Source organism: Podarcis cretensis, assembly GCF_951804945.1.
Source record: "Podarcis cretensis genome assembly, chromosome: 3".
Taxonomy (NCBI): Eukaryota; Metazoa; Chordata; class Lepidosauria; order Squamata; family Lacertidae; genus Podarcis; species Podarcis cretensis.
In genome coordinates this window covers 5,022,580-5,047,830 of record NC_137172.1, presented here as the reverse complement: position 1 = coordinate 5,047,830, position 25,251 = coordinate 5,022,580, and the positions used below count along the sequence as shown (strand labels likewise).

The 25,251-nt window shown below is 48.5% G+C and overlaps 1 protein-coding gene across 2 annotated transcripts in view; it reads left to right on the top strand.

The window, feature by feature from the left end:
• The first annotated feature begins 6,514 nt into the window (after nucleotides 1–6,514).
• KIF13B (kinesin family member 13B) overlaps nucleotides 6,515–25,251 on the top strand; it is a 203,807-nt gene continuing 185,070 nt past the window's right edge. For both annotated transcript variants that reach the window (XM_079968398.1, XM_079968397.1), the window contains exon 1: nucleotides 6,515–6,654. In XM_079968398.1, coding sequence (XP_079824524.1) covers nucleotides 6,600–6,654 — 55 coding nt within the window. In that variant the 5' untranslated portion in view covers nucleotides 6,515–6,599. The remainder of the gene's footprint in view (nucleotides 6,655–25,251) is intronic.

The following is a 25,251-nucleotide window of genomic DNA, read 5'->3' as shown; positions in this document are numbered from 1 at the left end:
CCCACTCACCCCACAGAGTGTTTGTTGTGGGGGTGGAAGGGAAAGGAGAATGCTAGCTGCTTTGAGACTCCTTATGGGAGTGATAAAGCGGGATATCAAATCCAAACTCTTCTTCCCCTCCTTCTCCACCCTCTCCTGCACCAGTCTCCCAGAACCAGAAGGAGACTGAAGAGAGAGGAGCAGAGGTAGCTTCCTTGAGGGCGCAGTCTCCAGCTACGTGCACGCAGTCCGTCAGGGGAAGGTACATAAACTTGTGGAGGGGGTGTGGTTGCCAGTTGCTGCAACTGCTCCATAGGGCATGGGCGTAGGAATAGCTGCCTGGATGCTACATTGGCGTGTGGGGGGTATCCAGAACTGGAGAAGCAATGGTGTTACCTTTGACAATAAACAGTTGACTATGTGCTGTGTGCATTCCTTTGGCTGGGATGTGCCCTAGACAGAACACGATGCTGGAATCGATGGGTCATAGTCACCCAGTGAGCTTCATGGCTGAGAGGGGATCTGAACCTGCTCTCCCAGGTCCAAGCCCAACCACTAGGCCACACTGGCTCTCACAATTATATCTCCTGAGAGATGAAGTCGCCAGCAAGCCAAGTCAGGAAGGCATTTTTCCAGACTTCCATATGTCAGAATGACTACTGCAGTTTTGCTTCAGGGAAGTGTTACCTGTATCTTACACTGGGCTGTGCGGTTTGTAGTACTTTATTCTGCAACCTCAGCATCACTTTTGCGTCTCTCTCTCTCCTCCCATCTGCACCCAAATGCTTCCACCAGGAACTTCCACTCTCAAGATTCATGGATTTCCAATCAAGCACATAAATTCTTTACACCCAACTCTATTCTGGCCTGAAGAACTGGAACAGTCAGGTTCTCCATTAATTGGCCAGTGTCTCTTCGTATCCGTTAATCTATTGTTAGTTTTCAAAACGTGCAATGGATTAAAAAAATTGTTTCACAACCTGCATCCAGCAGAGGGTTTGCGGGTTTCATTCCAGCCGTTATAATTGAAAACACAAATAACAAAACAACAACAACAACAAAACGCACCACCGACAAACTTTATTACAACAGGATGAATTTTCTTACTCGTCCACAAGGTGCCACTGGTGCATATATAAAGTCAGCTGCTCAGAAGGTTTTCATACCCCTGGACACAGATTTAAGTCTTGATGACTTTTGCAAGCAGAACTAGCAAAAGAGAGGTTTCTGCTGACTTGGGGATTTCAGTTTTTGTTCCGTGTCCCTCACACACATGATTTATCTTAAACTGAGATGGTTTAGAGATTTTAGTCTAAATAAAAGGCCAGTTGAGGCCATGATAGATGGGTGTATGGCATGGGGGAAGGGGTCAGAGAAGGGTTTTTGGTTTTTTTAAACAGGGTAGAGATTGGCATAAGGAACGCAGGTGGCGCTGTGGTCTAAACCACAGAGCCTGGGGCTTGCCGATCAGAAGGTTGGCGGTTCGAATCCCCACGATGGGGTGAGCTCCCGTTTCTCAGTCCCAGCTCCTGCCCACCCAGCAGGTTCAAAAGCACATCAAAGTGCAAGTAGATAAATAGGTACCACTCCGGCGGGAAGGTAAACACTGTTTCTGTGCACTGCTCTGGTTTCGCCAGAAGCGGCTTAGTCATGTTGGCCACATGACCTGGAAAAACTGTCTGCGGACAAACGCCGGCTCCCTTGGCCAGTAAAGCAAGATGAGCGCTGCAACCCCAGAGTCGTCTGCAACTGGACTTAATGGTCAGGGGTCCCTTTACCTTTTAGAGATTGGCATGCATACGAGTTACGTTAAAATACGCAGTGAAATCAGCACTCAGCGTGAGTCCCTCCATGCGTCCTGCCACAGGATCCAGTCTCCTGAGACATGTATGCTTTATCTCTCTTTATGTTTTAAAAACAAAACAAAACAGCAGGTTTCTAGTCCCTAATATTGCAAACGGAGGCTTGGAACCTGCGAGCAGGGAATCCTGGTGAGATCTGAGAAGCCAGACAAGGTGTGGCCAATGGCCGGTGCAATCCTGGAAGCCAAAGGGTGTGGCAGCCTCAGGCCAGACCAAGGTGGAGTCCTCCTAAACAGGATTTCCAGTATCTGCTGGGCGGAGGAGGGAAGTTGAGTGCTGTGACTAACATGGAGCAGGGTGAAAAAAAGAAAAAATGACTGCCGCTGAAGATAAGGTCTGGGCCTATATATACATGGCCTAGATCCATTCAAATTGGTGAAGCAGTTTTGTGCTAAGCAAAATGATGGACCTGTCTAGCTCAGCACAGTCTCTGATGACTGGCTGCTCTTCTGCAAGGTCTGTTACATGGGAGGAGGGAATTTGGATTTGGAGGGTGGTGGTCCTTCGCAGCTTAGCAGCAGAAGCCCCTCACCCCAGCTCAGCCAGCAAAACGTAAGTCGGTGTGTAATTTATGCCTAGATAGCTCCCCCAAAAAAGGGCAGGGCAGGGAAAGTTGCTCCACCCCCTAAGCGATGGGTAGGCAAACTAAGGCCTGGGGGCCGGATCCGGCCCAATCGCCTTCACAATCCACCCCGTGGACGGTCCGGGAATCAGCGTGTTTTTACATGAGTAGAATGTGTGCTTTTATTTAAAATGCATCTCTGGGTTATTTGTGGGGCATAGGAATTTGTTCTCCCCCCCCCCCCCAAAAAAAAATAGTCCAGCCCCCCACAAGGTCTGAGGGACGGTGGACCGGCCCCCTGCTGAAAAAGTTTGCTGACCCCTGCCCTTGATAATTTCAATCGCCCCTTTTCCCACAGTGTTTCCATCTCTGCAAAAATGCTTCCACTATGGATTTGCGTAACGCCATTATGACACTGGTGGTTTTGTTTTCAAGTCCCTTTCCTGATAATCCCTAACAAGGAACATACCTTCCACCCCATCCCAAAGCACACCTGCAAATCAGACTGTTGCAGGAAGGGAGATCTGAGGCGGAACGTCACTAGAAGGAACAAACTGTTATGTACATAATAAGCATATCCCTGATGACAAAGTGAGAGGCACATTCTCACAAGGCAGTCCTCCTCCACTTGTTAACTTCGAAGTTAAGTTCTCCTCTGTTCAGTCATGGGTCTTACTCTCATGCAACTAGCCTGCTCTTTTAGGGCAGTCCTGGTGAAAGGTAAAGGACCCCTGGACGGTTAAGTCCAAGGGGCCCATCGAGTCCAACATCCTATTCTCACAGAAGTCTGTGGGAAAACTGCAAGCAGGATTCACACATAAGAACATTTCTACCCTCCTGTGGTTTCCAGTAACGGTGCTTTAAAAATGCTGTAAGCCTCCTTGAATCCCAACTTGGGAACAAGGCGGGATATAAATACATATAATGTTGATGGCGTTTGTCTGTCTCGAGAGACAATGGACTGTGTCTTCGGGGAATAAAGTCTAGCTGCTGCATTAGCAGCACCAAAATGACTGGGGTGCAAGCCTGGGCAGCGTGTATGGAAGTCCTGGGATGCCCAGATGATCTGCCTCGCTGATGTGGTCCAAATGAAAGCAGAACAAAACGTTTGGTCCCAGCTTGGCGGCAGGAATAAGTTGCTGGAAGGAGGTGTACAAGGCCCCATCTAGCCGTCTTAGGGGCTCCATTGTGGATATATATATATATATATATATATATATACGCAGCATCTTAAAAAGCAGAGACATCACCTTGCCAACAAAGGTCCGTATAGTTAAAGCTATGGTTTTCCCAGTAGTGATGTATGGAAGTGAGAGCTGGACCATAAAGAAGGCTGATCGCCGAAGAATTGATGCTTTTGAATTCTGGTGCTGGAGGAGACTCTTGAGAGTCCCATAGACTGCAAGAAGATCCAACCTCTCCATTCTGAAGGGAATCAGCCCTGAGTGCTCACTGGAAGGACAGATCGTGAAGCTGAGGCTCCAAGACTTTGGCCACCTCATGAGAAGAGAAGACTCCCTGGAAAAGACCCTGATGTTGGGAAAGATGAAGGGCACAAGGAGAAGCGGACGACAGCGGACGAGATGGTGGGACAGTGTTCTCGAAGCTGCCAGCATGAGTTTGACCAAACTGCGGGAGGCCGTGAAAGACAGGAGTGCCTGGAATGCTCTGGTCCAGGGGGTCACGAAGAGTCGGACACAACTAAACGACTAAACAACAACAATATAATACTACTAGGAGCAGGGGCAACCCTAGATGTGCGTATGGGGCTGGGAGAAGACTCATCTTCAGTGGGTATAGTAGGAATAGCAGAACCAGGCTGCAGTATCGAAGAGGCCACAAACTCCTCTTCATTTTGTTACAAACCAAATATTATCACAAAAGCAACCCCGAAAGCATATCCCGCTGTGTTATTATTGCGTGAGTGCTTGCTTTTCTGCATTCCGCTCCACCCGCCTCCTGATTTAATTCGGGATAATTTCTCAAATTAATTTCGTCTTTGACTCGCGCACACTGTGATTTAAATGCCGCCTAAGCAGGAACCGCCTCCGCATCTCCTTTTGCGCGGAATTTATTTAGTGCACAGACACACATGAGCACAACCTGATTCAGCCACAGGGCAGAAAGAAACAAAAGGGGGGGGTATGGGTGTGACCCAGCCATCCTACTCAGATTCGATTTCAATGATGCTTTGATCAGTGCACCGAGCAGTAGTAACCTGTAAATGAAGAAAAGCAGAAGAAGGAACTGGGAAACTGGGACAAACTGCATGGGCGATAAGCGAGCAGACAAATGGCGGATGCCTAATGGTTTGTTGCTGTGCCGCAAGCAAAACCAGGTAGCTCAGAGCTGCAGACTCAGGGGAGAAATTCAGGCAAAGGGACGAAAAGGTTAAAAAGGCATGAAATGAATGAGGAACCAAGTTAGAATCAGAGTCTACTTGTTTAGGCCAGGCTCTGGAAAGACCTCTCCATGAATTCAGATGAATGGCAGTAAATAAATTTAATAAATAATAATAATATAATAGTAAAATTGTTGCAGCGGTTCAATATTTAATTGGGTATAAATGGGATACTTAAGGGCTTGTATCAGGCTGGACCAGAGCACGCCAGGCACTCCTGTCTTCCACTGCCTCCCGCAGTTTGGTCAAACTCATGCTGGTAGCTTCGAGAACCCTGTCCAACCATCTCATCCTCTGTCGTCCCCTTCTCCTTGTGGCCTCCATCTTTCCCAACATCAGGGTCTTTTCCAGGGAGTTTTCTCTTCTCATGAGGTGGCCAAAGTATTGGAGCCTCAGCTTCAAGATCTGTCCTTCCAGTGAGCACTCAGGGCTGATTTCCTTCAGAATGGAGAGGTTTGATCTTCTTGCAGTCCATGGGACTCTCAAGAGTCTCCTCCAGCACCATAATTCAAAAGCATCAATTCTTCAGTGATCAGCCTCTCACTTCCATACATCACTACTGGGGAAACCACAGCTTTAACCATACGGACCTTTGTTGGCAAGGTAATATTTCTGTTTTTGAAGATGCTGTCTAGGTTTGCCATAATTTTTCTCCCAAGAAGCAGGCGTCTTTTAATTTCGTGACTGCTGTCACCCTCTGCAGTGATCATGGAGCCCAAGAAAGTAAAATCTCTCGCTGCCTTCATTATTTCTTATATATATGCTACTATATGGCTCTTTTATATACAAAAACAACAGGCATATAAAAGAGCCATATAGGAGCCTTTTAAAAAAAACCCAATAAAACAGCAGCAAAACCAGACAGCAGAATCATCCTATGCTGCCAACGGCCTGTAAGTAAATATACGTTTTTAACCTGGCGTTGAAAGGATGTTAATGATGGGACTCTCAAGAGTCTCCTCCAACACCAGAATTCAAAAGCATCAACTCTGTGGCGATCAGCATTCTTAACTGTATTTCACTATTGATATACTTCTTCTTAACTGTATTTCAGTTCAACCATTACTTTGATAAAATACATATTTTGTTATGTGCAAATGGCTTTAGATGCCTATTAGGTCCGTAAATCACCATATAGCATATATTCAACACAAAAAACAGCGCCAAATTGTTGTTGACAAAGGACAGCTGGACATATAATGGGCCCCATGACCTCCAGTAGCTTAGGGCCTCATGAAACCTAAATCCGGCCCTGGCTGCACCTAGAAACCTAGCTCCTCAGGCTGCATGGCTCTCCCTGACGGGCTACTTCTCTACGTGCGGGGAATTCTCCGCGCAGGTGAGCGCTCAGCCGCGAGAGAGAACCCGCCAGCCAATCAGAGCCGCGGAAACGAGCCGCCTCCCTCCTCTCTGGAGCCGCACCTGCCAATTGCCGCGTGGGACTACGCTTCCCAGGACGCACCGCGCCGGGCGAAGCTCCTTCGGGCCTTTCCATTCTCTCTCTTTCTCTTCCTCCGCCCCCTTTTCGGCGGACTACAATTCCCAGCGGGCTTCGGTCCCTCCGTACCGGCCTGGCTGCTGCCAGGACCACGTTTCCCGTCAGGCAGCGGGGCTGCCGGCCGCCGACGGGAGCCGAGAGGGGCCGAAAGAGTGGCGTTGGGTCCGCCGCGGTGCATGCCGGTCGCCGTAGTCCTGGAGGGAGTCGTGGCTGCGCTCCGCCTCGTCCGCGAAGACGGAAGCCTGGAGAGACCCGGAGAGGAGCGGCGGCGGCGGGAGAGGCGCTGCTTTGGCGGAGATGGGGGACTCCAAAGTGAAGGTGGCCGTGCGGGTCCGGCCCATGAACAGGAGGGGTGAGTCGTGGGGAGGGAAGAGGAGACCCCCCAAAAAAGCAGAGAGGGGGGAAGGGAGGCACCCCAAAATATGGGGGGAAGGGGGGGGAGAAGAGGAGAGAGACCCCCCACCCAAGGAAGGAAAAATCCCCGGTGGAAACATTCCGCCCCCCCCCCCAGGAAGACCCCTCCCCCAGTGAAGGTAGGGGAAAGGGGAGACCCCCACCCCAAAAAGGAAGAATTCATTCCCCGGTGGAAACATAGGAAAAGGGGAAACCCCCCCCCCAAAAAAAACGGGAAATCCCTGTCCCAGTGAAAGTATGGGAAAGGGAAGACTACCTCCAAAAAGAGAAACAGAGGAGACCCCCCCCCAAAAAAGGAAGAATTCCCCCACTCCCGGTGGAAACATAGGAAAAGGGGACACCCCCCCCAAAAAAAACCCAGGGAAGAAATCTGTGCCAGTGAAAGTATGGGAAAGGGGAGATCACCTCCAAAAAGGGAAGCAGAGGAGACCCCCCCCTAAAAAGGAATCATTCCCCCACCCCCGGAAAAGGGGAGCCCCCCCCGGAAGATCCCACCCCCATTGAAAGTGGGGAGAAGGGGAGACTACCTCCAAAAAGGGAAGCAGAGGAGACCCCCACCCAAAAAAGGAATCATTCCCCCACCCCCGGAAAAGGGGAGCCCCCCCCCCGGAAGATCCCACCCCCATTGAAAGTGGGGAGAAGGGGAGACTACCTCCAAAAAGGGAAGCAGAGGAGACCCCCACCCCAAATAGGAAGAATTCATTCCCCGGTGGAAACATAGGAAAAGGGGAAACCCCCCCCCAAAAAAAACGGGAAATCCCTGTCCCAGTGAAAGTATGGGAAAGGGAAGACTACCTCCAAAAAGGGAAACAGAGGAGACCCCCCCCTAAAAAGGAATAATTCCCCCACTCCCGGTGGAAACATAGGAAAAGGGGAACCGCCCCCCCGGAAGATCCCGCCCCCAGTGAAAGTAGAGGAAAGGGGAGACCACCTCCAAAAGGGGGAAAGAGGGGACCCCCATGATAGGAAGAACTTTAACCCCAATGAAAACATGGGAAAGGGGAGACCCCCCCAAAAAAGGTGTGAAATCCCCTCAGCTGAGATATAGGGAGATGAGGAAGCACCCCCCCACACACACAAATGGGGGTGGATGTGGGGAGTCTTGCCCTAAGGGATTAGAGGGGGGAGGTGCCCCCCCCCGCCTTCTAAAAGGTGGTGGTGGGAGAGAAGGAAAATATCGCGCAGGGAGTTGTTTGAAGGGGGGGGAGAAGGAAAATAGGGTCCCCCCTTCGCCTGCAAACGGTACGTGAAGGGTGAAGGGGGACTTGCAAAATGGGCAGAATGGTGTTCCTGGGGGGAGAAGGAAAGACCCCCCCCAATCTAAATGAAGTTGGAAGGGCCCCCCTCACTCACAAGAAGCTGAAGGAGAGAGGGGGCAGACAAAACACCGGAGGGGTACCAGAGTACTAAGAGAAGATCCCTCCACCCCAAATAAAATTGGGCAGGGGTGACCCCCCTTCCTTTCAAAATGAGACGGGGGGGGGGAGAGTGAACTCCATTCAGGAGCTGCGAGGAAGGGGCTGCCTTGATTTGATGGGCAGCGATTGCCCCCCCCCAAAAAAAACAACCATGGGAAGCGGTGGGTGAGAAGGCTTTGCCCTGGCTTGGGAGGCAGAGAGGGAATGCACCCCGTGCAAAAATACTGCATTTGGAGGGACAGCCTCTTCATGGGGGGTTAGGTGATGTCTGGGGGGTCAGAAGAGACCCCAAACTCTGAGAAAGTAAAGCGGGAAGCTGGTGCTGTGGGCGAAGGTCTGTAGGTTCAATCCTCAGACCTCCAGGTGAAAAGATCTCAAAGGATCTGGCTGGGTCCTTGGACTGCTGCTGCCAGTCAGAGTGGGGTGAATGGCTTGAGCTGGCAGGGGGCAGCTCCCTATGCATTGGCACTAGGGTGGCCTGGTAAGAGATAGACCTCCATTCTGATTGTAGAACGTGGGGTTCACCTGTCACAGGGCCGGGGAGTACAGCCAAGGAACCCAAAGGACCTGTTGATGGCATTTTACCATTGTACTCTTGAGAGGGTATTAACTTATGGTCTGTGTGTGTGGTTTGGGAGTTGCACGGTCAGGGAAAAAACAATGCTGTCCAGGGTTGTCAAGACTGCGGGGAGAATAATTGGGTGCACTCTTCCTACCTTGGGTCAAATCTATGCTTCCAGGTGCCATAAGAAAGCTGCAGGATAGTGCGCACCCCAGAAATGATCTCTTTCAGCTTCTGCCTTCTGGAAGAAGGTACGGGGTTATAAAGACTAGGACTAGCCGCCTGAGAAACAGTTTCTACCCAAATGCGATTTTGGTTTTAAATGCAGTGTAAGGAGTCTCTATGGGAGTATATTGTATTTAAAAATGGGGCATCAGAATTTTTAGGGGGCTAACCAGGTTGGGATAGCTGGGACAGCAGGCTTGTTGGTTTTTGAATGTCTTATGTAGAATTTTTCAATTTCATTGTTCTGTATGGGACAATGACAATAAAGATTATCGTATCGTATCTGGTCCAGCCCTCTGCAACGCAGGAATCACAACTGCAGCGTTGAGGCTTCCGCTTTCCTTCTCACACTCTTCTCCCTCCTTGCCCTTTGGGGTGACTTTTCCGCATTCCCCAAGTCTGTTAGGCCAAAAGACACCCCCCCATGTGGGGGGTGGGACTAGATGACCCTTGGGGTTCCCTTCCAGCTCTGCAATTCTGTGATTCTGCTACCTGTGAAAACCTTGAAACGATATGCTTCGAACAGCCTGCTGCGCTTTTCCTGCCATTGCAGTCGGCCTCCTCCGTTTCGAACCGAGCTCAGTTGCGGTCTTAAGCGTGCGGCCAGGTGCACGTTAGGAAATTGGGTGTTCCCAAAAACTTCTGAGCTCCTGTGCCTGCAAGCAACTTTCTGTTTTTTCCCCCTCGCCGCTTAACGCTGGTTGGTGTCAACACACTGTGAGGTCACAGGAGGTCCGTGGAGGGAGATTGCGTCAATAATATTATTATAGCTGAGGTGTGTCCTGTTTGACGTGAAAAGAGTCACCTTGCCATGCACTCAAGGGAAGGCGAGTTCTCAATGGGCGTTCCCAGAGTTGCTGTAATGTTAATGTGGAATTTGCAGAGGTGTGCTTTAAAGTACCTGAGGTCCACCTGCATGTTACTTAGCAGGCGTTAGTTGCGGAAGGTCTCTGGTTTCGTATCTCCAGGTAGGACTCTGAGAGACCTTGGTCTGCACTCGGTTAGGCGTGGAATTATTGGTGCCCGTCCGCCTCGAGAGACAATGGAGTGCACCTTCGGGGGCGAACTCAAAGCGCTGCGCCGGCAGCACCAAAGGGACCTCCCTGATGTGCAATCCTGGTGGGCAGTGTGTCTTGGTGTGTCCAGGGCTGCTCGGACAACAAGGCCTCCCCTCGCAGTCTCGCTGATTTTTGGCCAGAGGAAAGCAGAGCGAGATGTTGAGCACTAGTTTGGTTCCAGGAGTTGCAGGTGTACAAGGTGCCATCCAACTGCCTTATGGACTCTACTCCAGATTTGCGTAGCGTTTTCTCCTCCGCCTTCTCTTCTCCTGAAGATGCTCTGCAAGGCAGTGGAGATTTAGGACCAGAGTTTTCTTTCTCCTAGGTGGGCTCCCTTCCCAGAGCCCCACCTGCCCCTCACTTCCCTCTATAGCACACGCAGAAACCACCTTCTTGACCACAAGACCCACTCTTGGCCTCATCCGTTCCATCCACCCTGTCTTCTCACAAAGGGGAAATCCCCAACGCCCTGAGAGCCAGTGTGGTGTAGTGGTTAAGAGTGGTAGTCTCGTAATCTGGTGAACCGTGTTCACTTCCCCACTCCTCCACATGCAGCTGCTGGGTGACCTTGGGCCAGTCACACTTCTCTGAAGTCTCTCAGCCCCACTCACCTCACAGAGTGTTTGTTGTGGGGGAGGAAGGGAAAGGAGAATGTTAGCCGCTTTGAGACCCCTTAAAGGGAGTGAAAGGCGGGATATCAAATCCAAACTCTTCTTCTGAGGTTTTGAGACCCGTCGGCTGCCTACATCTGGTTTAGCCGGCCAGTCGACGCTGTTTCCTGGGATGTGGTCGCCGTCACATGCTGACGGCTTCTAGGAGCCCCCTTTAGAAGGGGGGAGACCAAATTTGGACAAGCCACCCCAGAAGGAGCAGGACATTCCCCCCTGCAGAGGTTCACGCCCTCCCATAACACCCCACACAGGGAGTTGTAATGCACCTTTGAAAACAAAGGGTTTCTTCTCCCCGCCCAACACGTATAGACATGCCCTCAAAGCAAGTGTGCTGCGATCTTCATCCCTTCCTGGCAAGTTGGCTCAAAGGCGAGGAAATTCGTATTTCAAAGAGACGAGCTTTGCATATTAGCAAACACTAGGTTTGGGTTGAGATTGCCTGTTTATTTTTGCTGTGCTGGAGTGGAAATTTGGGACTTGCACTGGCCATGAACTCTCATGGAATCGTGGAGTTGGAAGGGACCCTTGGGGGGGGGGTCATCTGGTTGTACCCCCTGCAGTGGAGGGATCTTTTTGCCCTACGTGCGACTCGAACTCACAACCCTGATCATAAAAAGTCTCAGGCTGTACCGACCGAGCCCTTCAAGGCACAGTCAGCCATACTTTCTCACCATGCAGAGTTTTTGCATTTTGCAACAAGATAAGGCATGGAAAAACATTCCGAAATGCCGTGTAATTGCGTGATATCCAGGATCGCTTGTACTCTGAGTAGACCCATTGAAATCAACCAAAACCATTAGGCTTGCTCCGAGAGTGGCTAAACACTGAATGCTGCCCTTGGTAATAATAATTTAGTGTTGGTTTGCTAAAGATTTTGCAACGGGAACGTTGATGGGTGTGAAACGTTGGAAGCTTTTTCTCCTGAATGTGTGTGTGTGTTTTAAACAAAAAATTACTATTGTGGATTTGTCATCACCTGAGGGCAAAGGGGCCAGCCAGGCAGGTTTCATCCCTGAGCTTGCAGAACATCTGTTTCCTTATTACTTATTGATACACTGGCTTTTTAACATTTGTGCTCCTGAGCCGGGGTAGAAGATCCCTCTTCTGAATAGCTTTTGTGCTAAGCCGCCGCCGGGCTTGTAAAGCTTGCAAGTCAAGAAATATCAAATTGGGCTCTGGGGCAAAACAGGTTCGTCCCCTTCCCCGTCCCCCCAACCCCGCAAGAGAGTGCAAAAAGGCCCCTTTACAGCGTCAACTGGCGGCCTCCTTTCCTTCCATTGGCCTTCCAAAAATGCTATTGATCGGGTGCAGGTTCCCACCTCCTGGCCAGAAAATGCCCTCCTCACCCTTGGTATGCCTGGAGCATTCTCCTCTCCCAGTTCTAAATTGCTGGCGCAAACTTGGAAGACCTAAGGCGAGGGGCTCCCACATAGAAGTGGGTCAGAAAGCGGCGACTTGCACCACCTCTCCTGAGCAGGGGGTCAGGGGTGTGTTGGTGGGGAGCTTTGACGCAAGCTGTACCTGCCCACCTGTTCTTTCTCCCCCAAATAAGCTTTCTGCCTCTGCTCCTTACAAGGGAATTTTACGAGACATCACAAGAGCAATAACGGCTCTCGGGCTTTGGCTGGGGGATATTAAGGAACCCCCTTCCTTAAAAGTGTGAAACCGATTATAACCGGAAGACTAAACAGGCTTGTGTCTGTCGGAGCTTTGCTTTATTCCTTCCGACGCCCGTGCCCTTTTCGAATTCTAAATGCACAAAATATTCAGAATGTACATTAAGCAAAGAAAAGATGGCTGTAGGACCAAAGTCGGCCTCTCTTAACCTTTGGTTGTTTTTTTTAATTCCAAACCCCCAAAGCAATACTATTCTGCTTCGGCACATGTTACCAGAACGTAGATCTATTTTTACATCTGAAACTTGCGCATGCATGTGACTAGGGGAGGGTTGCCCATAGCTTCTTTAAACTGGCAGATTTTTCCGGGGTTGGGGGGGGGGGGAGGGATGCATTATTTCTTGCATCAATCCTGCCTCTGTTCTCTTTGAATGTGGCATGCACCAAGGCTCCTGCGTCACTTTGGAGGAATGGTGTCTAACGCATGCCATTGTTCCATCTAACAATAGCCTTATCAGAAGAAGATGGCCTAGTGATCTCTGCCCCCTGGGCTACAAATACTTCATTCCTTAGGGCCATATGTCCAAAGCTCCCGTCCTTTTAACTCTTCCGCCTTCCAGGGTGCAATTCGCCTTGCAAGGTCCAGGCTTCGATTTAGGACCCCTTCCGGCTGTACGATTCTACAAAATTCTGTTCTGTGAGTCATTCAGCTCAGCATTTCCTGTACGGGCTGGCAGCAGCTCTCCAGGGTTTCAGACATGGGGTGTTCCCAGCCCTTCCTAGTGGTGCCAGGTTTTGAACCTGGGACCCGGATGCCGTACTGCCGAGCGACAGACTCCGCCAGTATCAGGAGACCTCCGAATCTGTGTTCGCTGGAGTATCCAGGGCCCTGGCTAGGTTACAGCGATGGTGAGAGAGGTGATTGTGTGTTGCAGAGGTTCAAAGTCTGAAGGAACTGCGTCATTGGGGTGTAGATCCTGGTAACTCTAAACCGTGGTTGAGCGTTGCATGAACTTTGGCTCCCTGCTCCCTTGCCTTTCTTCCTCTGGGTGGCTGCAAGTGGGACTCCTCTGGAGGTGGAGAGGGTAGGCTGTGAGCCCAATGCATGCATTTGTTGCACCGCTGCTCTGGCCTCCTTTAGGAGATTTAGGGAGATTTAGGGAGTAAACTGAATCAGAAGCAACAAACCACAGTTCTGTGTGTTGCACTGGAATGTCAAGGTGCACAACAGGGAAAAGGAGCCTTTTTCAGCCAAAGGGCCCCATTCCCTTCTGGGTGACTTTCCGGGGGCCGCTTAGTGGTGACGATTGGGGCCAGAGGCAAAGGTGGTCAGAGCGACGAATGTAAATTTGATCTTCCCTTAGCGCACTGTTCCTTAACTGTTGTTGGACTACAACTCCCATCATCCCTAACCTGCTAGAAAGGGATGATGGGAGTTGTAGTCCAACAGCAGCAGGGAGGGGGGACCCAAGTTTGAGAAACACTGGCTTAGTGTGCATGAGCACACAGACACAAATTCCTCTGTCCAGTCAGTGCCAGTATCAGAGTTCAAGGACACATTCCTGCAGACAGAGAAACTCAAGGAAGGGTGAAATCCATGTCCCTTGAGGGGAGAAGTAGGGTGCCCCACGTGCCAGAAGAGCATGGGTAGGCAAACTAAGGCCCGGGGGCCGGATGCGGCCCAATCGCCTTCTAAATCCGGGAATCAGTGTGTTTTTACATGAGTGGAATGTGTCCTTTTATTTAAAATGCATCTATGGGTTATTTGTGGGGCATAGGAATTTGTTCATTTTTATTTATTTTTTAAATATAGTCCAGCCGCCCACAAGGTCTGAGGGACAGTGGACCGGCCCCCTGCTGAAAAAGTTTGCTGACCCCTGCCCTAGAGGGTTGCATTTGCTCTCCTGAAGTTTCCCCAACCGCGCTGTGAAAGGTTACTCTGTCGCCTTATCTGGATTGCCAGTTTTCAGCTGGGCGGCTTAGGATGGAGAGGAATGAAATTGCTTGTCCTTTCACGGGGCCACCTCCTCTGTGTTTGTTCTGGTGTTTAATTATACCGTGTGCGCTAGATTCCCTGTTTGAACCAAGGAACCTGTTTACACAAGATGGTTAACTCCCTTTCACGCACAACTCCTGTTTCTCTTGCTTGCAACTGCTGTTTCTGGGCTGTGTCGACTTTGTGTTGTATGCCTCTGAAACGGGAAGGGGACCGACGCGTATGTGAATATGAGCTGAAAGGTGAAAAGCTGGAGTCTTCATAGGGTCACCGTATTTTTTGCTCCATAAGATGCACTTTTTTCTTCCTAAAAAGTAAGGGGAAATGTCTGTGCGTCTTATGGAATGAATGTGTGGTCCGTGGAGCTGAATTGCCCAGGGGCAAAAAGCAGATCATGCTTTTTTTTTTGAAAGAGGGAAGTGGGTGTTGAAACAAAGCTGTTGATCACCAAGCGATCGGGGAGGGAGATAAGGGAGCTAGAGATAAAGGAGGCTGCCTGGGAGGGGGAGGTAAAAGCCCATGGATCCTCAGGATTTTTGCATTGGGTCACCCCAAATTCACCATCAGATCACATAGCATGTCCATGGCTACAGCCTGCACCAAAAACACACATACACATCCACTGTTTCGTGGGGCCACAATGGCGCAAAAAACGTGGTTACAGAGCATGGATCCACATGGATTCTCAGGATTTTTGCATTGGGCTACCCCAAACTCACCGTCAAGTCACATGTCTGTGGCCACAGTATGAACCACAAAAATCATACATCCACTGTTTCATTCAGAATATTAAGGCCATCCAGCCTTAATCTCATTTTAAAACTGGCCTTCTTAATGTCCAGAGTGCATGTCCGACTACACCCCGCTTTCCCTTGCTTCTGTATCATGAAGCCCAAGAGGACATGGTCACTTCCTGCCAAATTTCCGATTACTTTCCCTTCGTCAATCAATTTCTCCCTGTTGTTGAGGACCAGGTCCAGGACAGATGATTTCCTTGTTGCTTCTTCCACCTTCTGGGAAATGAAATTGTCAGCGAGGTCCATGGAGGAATTTGCTGGACTTTACATTCTTGGCAGGGTTTGAGTCTCAGCAAATATCAGAAAGTCTCCCGTGACTGCTATCTCTCTCCTTTTTGAACGTTCGTTAATCTGCTTCTAAACAAAGTGGCAGCCATCAATTACCTTTTTCTTTTTGAAGACCAGGAAGGTTTTTTTAACACAGTTCATTTTATTGGCTCTGAGTGCCCTTGTAAAGCAACTTGCACGGCAGGAGGAGTGAAATATTGGAAAACTGTGTGATGGGGAAGCAAACACATGCCTGTGTAGGTTGTTTCAGCTTGCTTAAAAATAGAGCAATGCCTAATAAAAGCTTTGCAACAACATCGGGATTCCTGAAAGTCTCTTGCACTTGTGAGGCAATTATGCCCATTTTGAGAGAAACTTCTGTAGCTTTGGAGTCCACATGTCTGTTCGACAGTAAGAACTGTTCGACAGTGGAATTGGTCTCTCTTGAAAGGTGGTGAATTCTCCTTCCTTGGAGGTTTTTAGATAGAGGTTCGATGGCCACCTGTCCAGGATTCTTCAGCTATGATTCCTGCATTTCAAGATGGCTCAGAGGTCCTGTGTGAGTGTCTGGAGGCGGTTGGAGGATGGATGGCAGCTAACGGATTGAGCTTGAATCCTGACAAGACAGAAGTACTGTTTTTCGGGGAGACAGGAGGCAGGCGGGTGTGGAGGACTCCCTGGTCCTGAATGGTGTAACTGTGCCCCTGAAGGACCAGGTGCGCAGCCTGGGAGTCATTCTGGACTCACAGCTGTCCATGGAGGCGCAGGTCAATACTGTGTCCAGGGCAGCTGTTTATCAGCTCCATCTGGTACACAGGATGAGACCCTACCTGCCTGCAGACTGTCTCGCCAGAGTGGTGCATGCTCTAGTTATCTCTCGCTTGGACTACTGCCATGCTCTCTATGTGGGGCTACCTTTGAAGGTGACTCGGAAACTGCAACTAATCCAGAATGCGGCAGTTGGATTGGTGACTGGGAGCGGCCACCAAGACCACATAACACCGGTCTTGAAAGACCTACATTGGCTCCCAGTACGTTTCCGAGCACAATTCAAAGGGTTGGTGCTGACCTTGAAAGCCCTAAACGGCCTCAGTCCAGTATACCTGAAGGAGCGTCTCCACCCCCATCGTTCTGCCCGGATGCTGAGGTCCAGCGCCGAGGGCCTTTTGCGGTTACCTCATTGCAAGAAGTGAGGTTACAGGGAACCAGACAGAGGGCCTTCTCGGTAGTGGCACCTGCCCTGTGGAACACCCTCCCAGCAGATGTCAAGGCAATAAACAACTATTTTACTTTTAAAAGACAACTGAAGGTGTCCCTGTTTAGGTAAGTTTTTAATGTCTGGTGTTGTATTGTTTTTAATATTCGATTGGAAGCCGCCCAGAGTGGCTGGGAAAGCCCAGCCAGATGGGTGGGGTATAAATAATAAATTATTATTATATTATTATTCAGGGGGTTGGCCTAGATGCCCTCTGGGGGCCCTCCAACTTTCCAATTTGATGATTCCATCTCTTCCCCATCTTTGACTACCTTTCTCCTGTGCCTTTAATTCACGGCTGCCCGAAACATTAAAATGGATGAATGGAGCATATTCATAACACAGCAATAATACCTTTTTAATTGCTGGGTTGAAAAATCCTGGGCGAGTTGCCTTTTCATTGTGTGCAATTACTTAGCAGAAGAACGATTAAGCTGAGAGCGAGAAATGACACCTCTTTATTATTTGAAAATTTTGTTTACCCTATCCCAAATACTTAGGGCAGATTCCTCTTTTAGTGGTTTTGCCCTCCTGCAGCAAGGCAAAATTGGAGCACAATTACCTTTTGCGTTTCTGACTCTCCTTACTGCGGAGATCTGGGTGCAAGTATTGTATGTTTCCCGGCAGATGTACCCATGCATAATTAACCAACTAATTACCGCGGTCTGAAAATTTTATGAAAATTGTAACCCAGACTTCTATCGTAAGGTAGGATTCGGAAGAGAGTGTCTCTGGCAGAACAGAAGCCAGTTTTCTTCCGTCTTCTCAAACTCACCTTTTTGTCCACGCTTGAAGTTGGAGACCCACTTCTTAATTCATTTATCATACGTTTCTGTGGTGATTATGGGATGCAGCGTACGTCAGGCTATGACCTAGTTGTGGGTCCCGCCTCACCTGTTAAAGACTGTTAAGTCACGCTGGTGTGGACTCTTCCCCCCTCCAAAATTTCCCTATTAACCATTTCAGTCGTACCTTGGATCTCTCTCTTTTTTTTTAAATAATATTTATTCCAGTTTTAACAATTACAAAAATAAAACACTAAATTAAGCAAGAAGAAACAAGACAATACATCACCATAAATACAAACAAGCAAAAAATAAAAAACCCAGAAAAATACAAACAATTAAGGAAAAAAGAAAAAAGAAAAAGAAAAAAACAAATCAAACCTTCCCATAACTTATTTTCCATTTGCTTATTTCCTTGACCTCCTCACACCTCCCTTTTTTGTATTCTAGTTCAATTAGATATTTCAGCAAATCCTTTCCATCTTTGTTTTTATCCTAATAATTTATCTTAACATACTGTAATTTTACACTCTCTTCTTTCACCAGTTAACTATCCATTTTTACTTAATCCTTTATATCATTTCTGCTAAACTTCATTCCAACATCCTTCTAACATTCCTTAATTTTACAATGTTTCTGTAAATAAACTTTAAATTTCTTCCAATCTTCTTCCACCAACTCTTCTCCTTGGTCTCAGATTCTGCCAGTCATTTCCGCCAGTTCCATATTGTCCATCACCTTCATCTGCCATTCTTCCCGGGTGGGTACAGTCGTACCTTGGATCTCAAACGCATTGGCTCCCGAACAAATTGGCTCCCAAACGATCGAAACCCAGAAGTGAGTGTTCCGGTTTTCGAACAATTTTCGGAAGCCGAACATCCAGCGTGGCTTCTTATTGGCTGCATGACTCTTCTGCAGCCAATGGGAAGCTGTGCCTTGGTTTCGGACAGTTCTGTTCAAGAACCAAGCTACAACTGTACTTCAGATAAGTTCAGAGTCACTAGCAATATAACCTTGTATGTGCCTACTCAGAGTTAAGTCCTGTTGATTTTTTTAACTTTGAGTCAATCTTTATTGAGTTAAAATGAATACATCCATACAGTATTTGCCATCACAAGCTTACAGCATAAGAAAGGAAAGAAAAACACTAAATAAGGACAAGTGTATAAAAATCAAGGAAAAAAGAAGAGAAAAACATACGTAATTATGAAATTCCTCAACATTAAGTATGTTGTTAATGCAATGATTATTCACACAATTAGAAATAAAAAGTGCTGCAAACATTTAAAAAGACTTCCAAGTATTCTCATTGTACTTTTTCTGTTATATACATTATACCTGTTTCTTGTGAGTTTTCATTATACGTACCTCAGTTACCTTTTATGAATTTCAAGGGTCAGTCTAATTCTGCAAGGAGATTTCTGTTTACAACATAATTCTTTAAGTATTCTTTATATCTTCTCCATTCCTAATAGACTTTCTGTTTTGTCTGGCCTCTAACTCTTCCTGTCATCTTTGCCTAGATGCCGTTTTGGGGGCAGACGGCTCGAAATTCGTATTTTTAAAATATTACTTTTGGGTTCCTGAAATTCGTTCTGATTGTGCAGATAAAATATCCCGGATAGCATTCTACAGGATGTGTTTGCTAGTGTGTGAAAACAGTCCAGAACCAAGGATCCCCAGGCGAGCGCCTCCAGGTGGTGGAGACGTCAGGCGCCAATCTTGGCTCCCGGGTATCATCACTTGGTCGCAAGCGGCCGATAGCCAGGTGCAAAATACACCTGGCCAATTTCAAATGCTGGTACTAAATATGGATTGGGTTGAAGCTTAAGGGAATCAGATGGACTCACATCTGCCCAACCAGAACAGTAGTTGAGAAAAAGAAAAGAAGAAGAGTTTGGATTTGATGTGGCGCTGTAGGTTAAACCACAGAGCTTAGGGCTTGCCGATCAGAAGGTCGGCGGTTCGAATCCCTGCGACGGGGTGAGCTCCCGTTGCTCGGTCCCTGCTCCTGCCCACCTAGCAGTTCGAAAGCACGTCAAAGTGCAAGTAGATAAATAGTGCAAGTACATCAGTAGGTATCGCTCCGGTGGGAAGGTAAACGGCGTTTCTGTGTGCTACTCTGGTTCGCCAGAAGCGGCTTAGTCATGCTGGCCACATGACCTGGAAGCTGTACGCCGGCTCCCTCGGCCAATAAAGCGAGATGAGCGCCGCAACCCCAGAGTCGGTCACAACTGGACCTAATGGACAGGGGTCCCTTTACCTTTACCTTTAAGGAGTCTCAAAGCGTCGAACAATCTCCTTTCCTTTCCTCCCCCACAACAAACACTCTGTGACGTGAATGGGGCTGAGAGACTTCAAAGAAGTGTGACTGGCCCAAGGTCACCCAGCAGCTGCATATGGAGGAGCGGGGAAGCGAACCTGGTTCACCAGATTACGAGTCCACCACTCTTAACCACTACACCACACTGGCTCTCAAAATGGCAACGCAAAACGGGTTGCTCTGCAAGTCTCTGAAACTTCAGGAGCGACCCTTCCAGCCATATTGGTTGACTTTGGGTGCAATCCAAGGGGAATATCTTCAAGCCAAGCTGTGTCAATGAAGGGAAGCTGTACGAGAACAAGAGCACTGTTCTCGCACAGCTTCCCTTCACCCGGCTTAGGTGGCAGAAATTCCCACCGGATTGTGCCCCTGGTTGGCGCTTTCTGCAGCTTCTTCCATGCAAGGCTTTCTGTAGTCTCTCCTTTCCCCTCCAGCCGCCATGGAGTCAGTTCAATTTTCACTCAGCAAAGGCACTTGGAAAACAGCATGTGTTGGCGGGAGAAATGGATTGGAGATGTGGTTGTCTCGTGTTACTTGATTTCCCTAACCGGTGATGCTGCTTTCGAATCTCTCTCTTTTTGGAATGCCAACTGGCATCCGTTTGCTCGAAGCAGCGGGCTTTAATTCCAGAAATCAAGAATAAATAATAATAAACCTCTGTGGGGGAACTGATCTCCCAAGCATGAGCTGCCAGGCCAAATTTGACCCAAATGTTCAGTCTCTGTGGTTTTCAGTCTTGGGAATCCTGAGGCTCTTCAGAGGCTGGCTGAAGAGTGTATGTTTCATGGGAAGACTGGACTTCTAGGGAGGGCTTGCAGGATGAGGCCAGAGGCCCGTCTAGTCCGGTATCCTCTTCTCACAGCGGCCAACTGGATTCCTGTGGGGAACCCGCGAGCAGGAACCTTCTCCTTTCCTGCGGTTTCAAGCAGCTGGTCTTCAGAAGGATTATTGCCTGCAGATGTTGAGGTTGGGCACAGCCATTGGATAGCCTTCTCTTCCAGGAATTTGTGCAGTCTTCTTTAGGCTGGTAGCCAGACTGGCAGACTGACCAGACGAAATGCAATCCATCCACCATTTGTGATGAGTGTTTGAAATTTTGCACCTGGCTTTCGACCACTTGTGACCAAGGGAAGATGCCTGGGCGGCGCTGGGATGGCGCCTGACACACCCACCATCTGGATCTTGACCGTTTTCATGCACTATTGCCCCATTCTGTAGAATTCTGTCAGCTAGACTGGTGAATGGAAGCGGCTGCCGAGTCCACATAACACCGGTCCTGAAAGATCTACATTGGCTCCCAGTACGTTTCCGAGCACAATTCAAAGTGTTGGTGTTGACCTTTAAAGCCCTAAATGGCCTCAGCCCAATATACCTGAAGGAGCGTCTCCACCCGCATCGTTCTGCCCAGACGCTGAGGTCTAGCTCCAAGGGCCTTCTGGCAGTTCCTTCACTGCAAGAAGCCAAGTTACAGGGAACCAGGCAGAGGGCCTTCTTGGTGGTGGCACCCGCCCTGTGGAACACCCTTCCGTCAGATGTCAAGGAAATAAAGAACTATCTGATGTTTAGAAGACATTTGAAGGCAGCCCTGTTCAGGGAAGTTTTTAATGTATGACATTTTAATGTATTCTTAATCTTTGTTGGAAGTCACTATTACTATTATTATTATTATTATTATATTTTACCTGCACAATCGGAATGGATTTTAGGAACCAAATTGCTTTTTCTGTGCATCCTGAGCAGGAGCGGTGAACAGCATCATAGTTCATTGTTGTCATTTCTCTTCCCTTAAACCCACCGCCCTGCTCACAGTTGTGAAGAATATTCCTACATTATGAATGGTCTGCATCACTGACTTTTCTTCTTAACCTAGCTCAAGGTTGTCATCTGAACCAGCCAAAAGTTTAGCTCATAATCACAGTCAGTCCGTCGTTTGAAAAAGAAAACTTTTGAACCACCTTGCTCCCAGATGGTAACTAGACATTCTGTTTTGGCGACTGCAACCTTGGTTTAAGGAGCCATTTAGCGCCTGGCTTATATATGTGAGTTTCTAACACTGGGATGGTTTTTCGGCATTGTACAGTTACAGGAGAGCATGGCGTACTTTATAGTGGACCTTTCGGTTTGTGCATGGCAGCAGTCAGGCCAAACTGGCAGAGGGTGTCTGGACCTTAGGAGGTAATCCTGAAACCTGACTTAGTACAAAGAAATCTTGACTAATCTCAGGGGCTCTGCAGTCAACAAACTGATGAAGGCTTCCCCAAGGGGGGAAAGTTTGACAGCATCCATTCTAGTTTCACAGTTGCAGTCTTCTCTTCAAACATACTCATTTTCTGTGCTTCTGTACTTTGTTTAATTTCAATAGTAGCTGCATGTAATAATGTTCTAGTCTAATCCACGGGACACGGGGGTCCGATGCCACATTCTAACAGCCCAATGTACACTGTTGGGCATTGCCACCAACCCTGCTGGTACTTGCCACAAGTGGAGAGGCGAGGATGGAGTTGGAGGGGATGCCTCGCCCTCTGAAAGGCAGGCCACCCCAGACTGCAGGATGCCAGCTTGAAATACCATCATACCTCATGTTGCGTCTGCTTCAGGTTGCATGTTTTCATCTTGCATCCCGTGGCAACCTGGAAGTACCGGAATGGATTACTTCTGGATTTCGCCGCATGCGCAGAAGTTCCAAATTGCATCGTGCGTCTGCGCAGGCGCAACGCTTCGAGTTGCAGGTGTTTCACGTTACGAACAGGCCTCCGGAACGGATTCTGTCCGTAACATGAGGTACCAATGTAAACTGTGTTGAGCACATTGCTAGGGAGCAACAACATCTGTCTGTAGGCAGCCAGTGTAGCAGCCTGTCAGTATAGTTTCTGCTTATTCATAAATGGAGTTTGGAGGGTGTCCATATCCCCATCTGCAGCAAACATAGCCTTTTGCCCCGTGCTTGAAGACATCTGCATCAGAAAAATCTGTTGGGTTTTTGCATGCTGCTACGCTGACATTGGGGACGTGGGTGGTGCTGTGGGTTAAACCATAGAGCCTAGGACTTGCCGATCAGAAGGTCGGCAGTTCGAATCCCTGCCACGTGGTGAGCTCCTGTTGCTGGGTCCCTCCTCCTGCCAACCTAGCAGTTCGAAAGCACGTCAAAGTACAAGTAGATAAATAGGTACCGCTCTGGCGGGAAGGTAAACGGTATTTCTGTGCGCTGCTCTGGTTCGCCAGAAGCGGCTTATTCATGCTGGCCACATGGCCCGGAAGCTGTATATCGGCTCCCTCGGCCAATAAAGCGAGATGTGCACCGCAACTCCAGAGTTGGTCACGACTGGACCTAATGGTCAGGGGTCCCTTTACCTTTACGCTGGCATTAGGAGCCGGAACTCATCATTGTGGGAAATTGCACCTCTCTCAAAATTGAAAATGGTTCCCACGTGATGAACGGCACTGTGGCTTATGTGAGAGGCATTTTGAAAAGCATGTTAAGGACTCTTCCTGAAATGAAATAGCTAAATCTCAATGTTTTTTTGAATGGCCATATAATTACGGAAGATCAAAGGTACCGAAGGAGTATACCTCACTTACTAAATCTGTAGGGACTTGGGGGAAAAAACCTCAACTTTCTGCATTCTCATCCCAAACCGGCAACTTCCTATGTAGGATCTTCCAGAGTTTCCTCTGACCTTGCTGTGTGCTTTGAATGGAAAGGGGCTGTCATTTCCTGTGTGGACTGATGTCTAGGCTTCACCTGTAGAGAATATTTCCCAAGGTGGTGATGGGAATTTGACACCCGTGGCTTTTTCCAAGCATAGCAAGCCGATAATTATCTCGGGAATTTTCTTTCAGTTTTGGTGAAGCGAAAGAATAGCTCCTTTTAGGCCTCTTAGTAGCCCCCTCCTCTCCCCCAACCCTTTCCCTGAGATATTCCTTATCTGCAAATGGATTTTCTCATGGCCAGGTTACCTTTTAAAGGAACCCAAACCCCTTTCTATCAGAAAGCCTCCTTCGGATGCCAACGCTGCGCTCCGTAAGACAGATTGGGAGTGGGATTAGTTCCAGGAATAATAAAATAATAATAATAATAATAATTTATTATTTATACCCCGCCTATCTGGCTGGGTTTCCCCAGCCACTCTGGGCGGCTTCCAACAAAGCACTAAAATACAACAACCTATTAAACATTAAAAGCTTCCCTAAACAGGGCTGCCTTTAGATGTCTTCTAAAAGTTTGGTAGTTATTTTTCTCTTTGACATCTGGTGGGAGGGCATTCCACAGGGCGGGTGCCACTACCAAGAAGGCCCTCCAATTTCTTTTTGGGAGCCAGCCTCAAGAGGGACCCAAATTCATGAAGACCACCAACATGCTTCGTAGGTGCTTCGGCGTTTGGAAATATTGGGATCCCCCCCCCCCTTTTGCAGTAGAACAGTGCGTAGCATGTTCCTCACCTCCTGCATTTGAAAGCTTACAGCCTAGCGACTTAAAAATCCCAATTAGTGACAGATTGGAGGTGGGAGGGAAGGCAATGGTAGATTAACCGCCATAGCAGGTGTGCACTTCAAAGGGACACTCAGTAGTGGAAATAAAACCTATTTGCATTTCCCGGAGAAAACCCGGGAAAGCCTTGCGCTGCCTTATCCTCGGTGCATAGCCTGGTGATTTCAGAAATGTCTCGCCATATTTTCCATCTGCCTCCACACCCTACTGGCCTGTGGACTGGCTATGCCCCCGAGCCCTTGTCATCCTGAATTTGTCATCTTGGTGTTTACCTTCAGCACAGCAGGGAAAGGAAGGGGCACGGACCCACTGGAAAGCTGAAACTGTCACAGTGGCATTGGCTGGGTTGGAGAGAGGATTAGGAGACCCTGCTCTGTGGGCGTGATGGGCAAGTGTTGGGGACAGTGATGGAATCCATCCGTTTGCTTATTCGATTCCATTTGTGAATAGCTTCCCATAAAATACCTTGAAGTGAGCTTGCAGAATTGATTTACCGCTTTTATGTGTTGGCACGTGTCTGTCTCTTGGGAGACAATGGAGGAGTATACCCTTTTTTGGGTGTGAAGTCAGACCGTTGGGAGAGTTGATAGTTGGGTCGGTGACCTGTTTGGGAATCGCGAAAGAAGAAATATTTAATATTTATTTCATTGCATCTTGCCTTTCCCTGCAGAGAACTTCAGGTGGTTCATGTGATTCTTCGATGTTTCCACCCCCATTTTATCCTTACAACAAGCCTGCATCTTGATTGTTGTTGTTGTTGAGTTGTTTAGTCGTGCCCGACTCTTTGTGACCCCCTGGACCAGAGCACGCCAGGCACTCCTGTCTTCCACTGCCTCCCGCAGTTTGGTCAGACTCATGTTGGTAGCTTCGAGAACACTGTCCAACCATCTCGTCCTCTGTTGTCCCCTTCTCCTTGTGCCCTCCATCTTTCCCAACATCAGGGTCTTTTCCAGGGGGTCTTCTCTTCTCATGAGGTGGCCAAAGTATTGGAGCCTCAGACCAAAAGGGTGTGATTGACCTAGGACAGGGGTGCCCAAACTTTTTTCAAAGAGGGCCAGATTTGATGAAGTGAA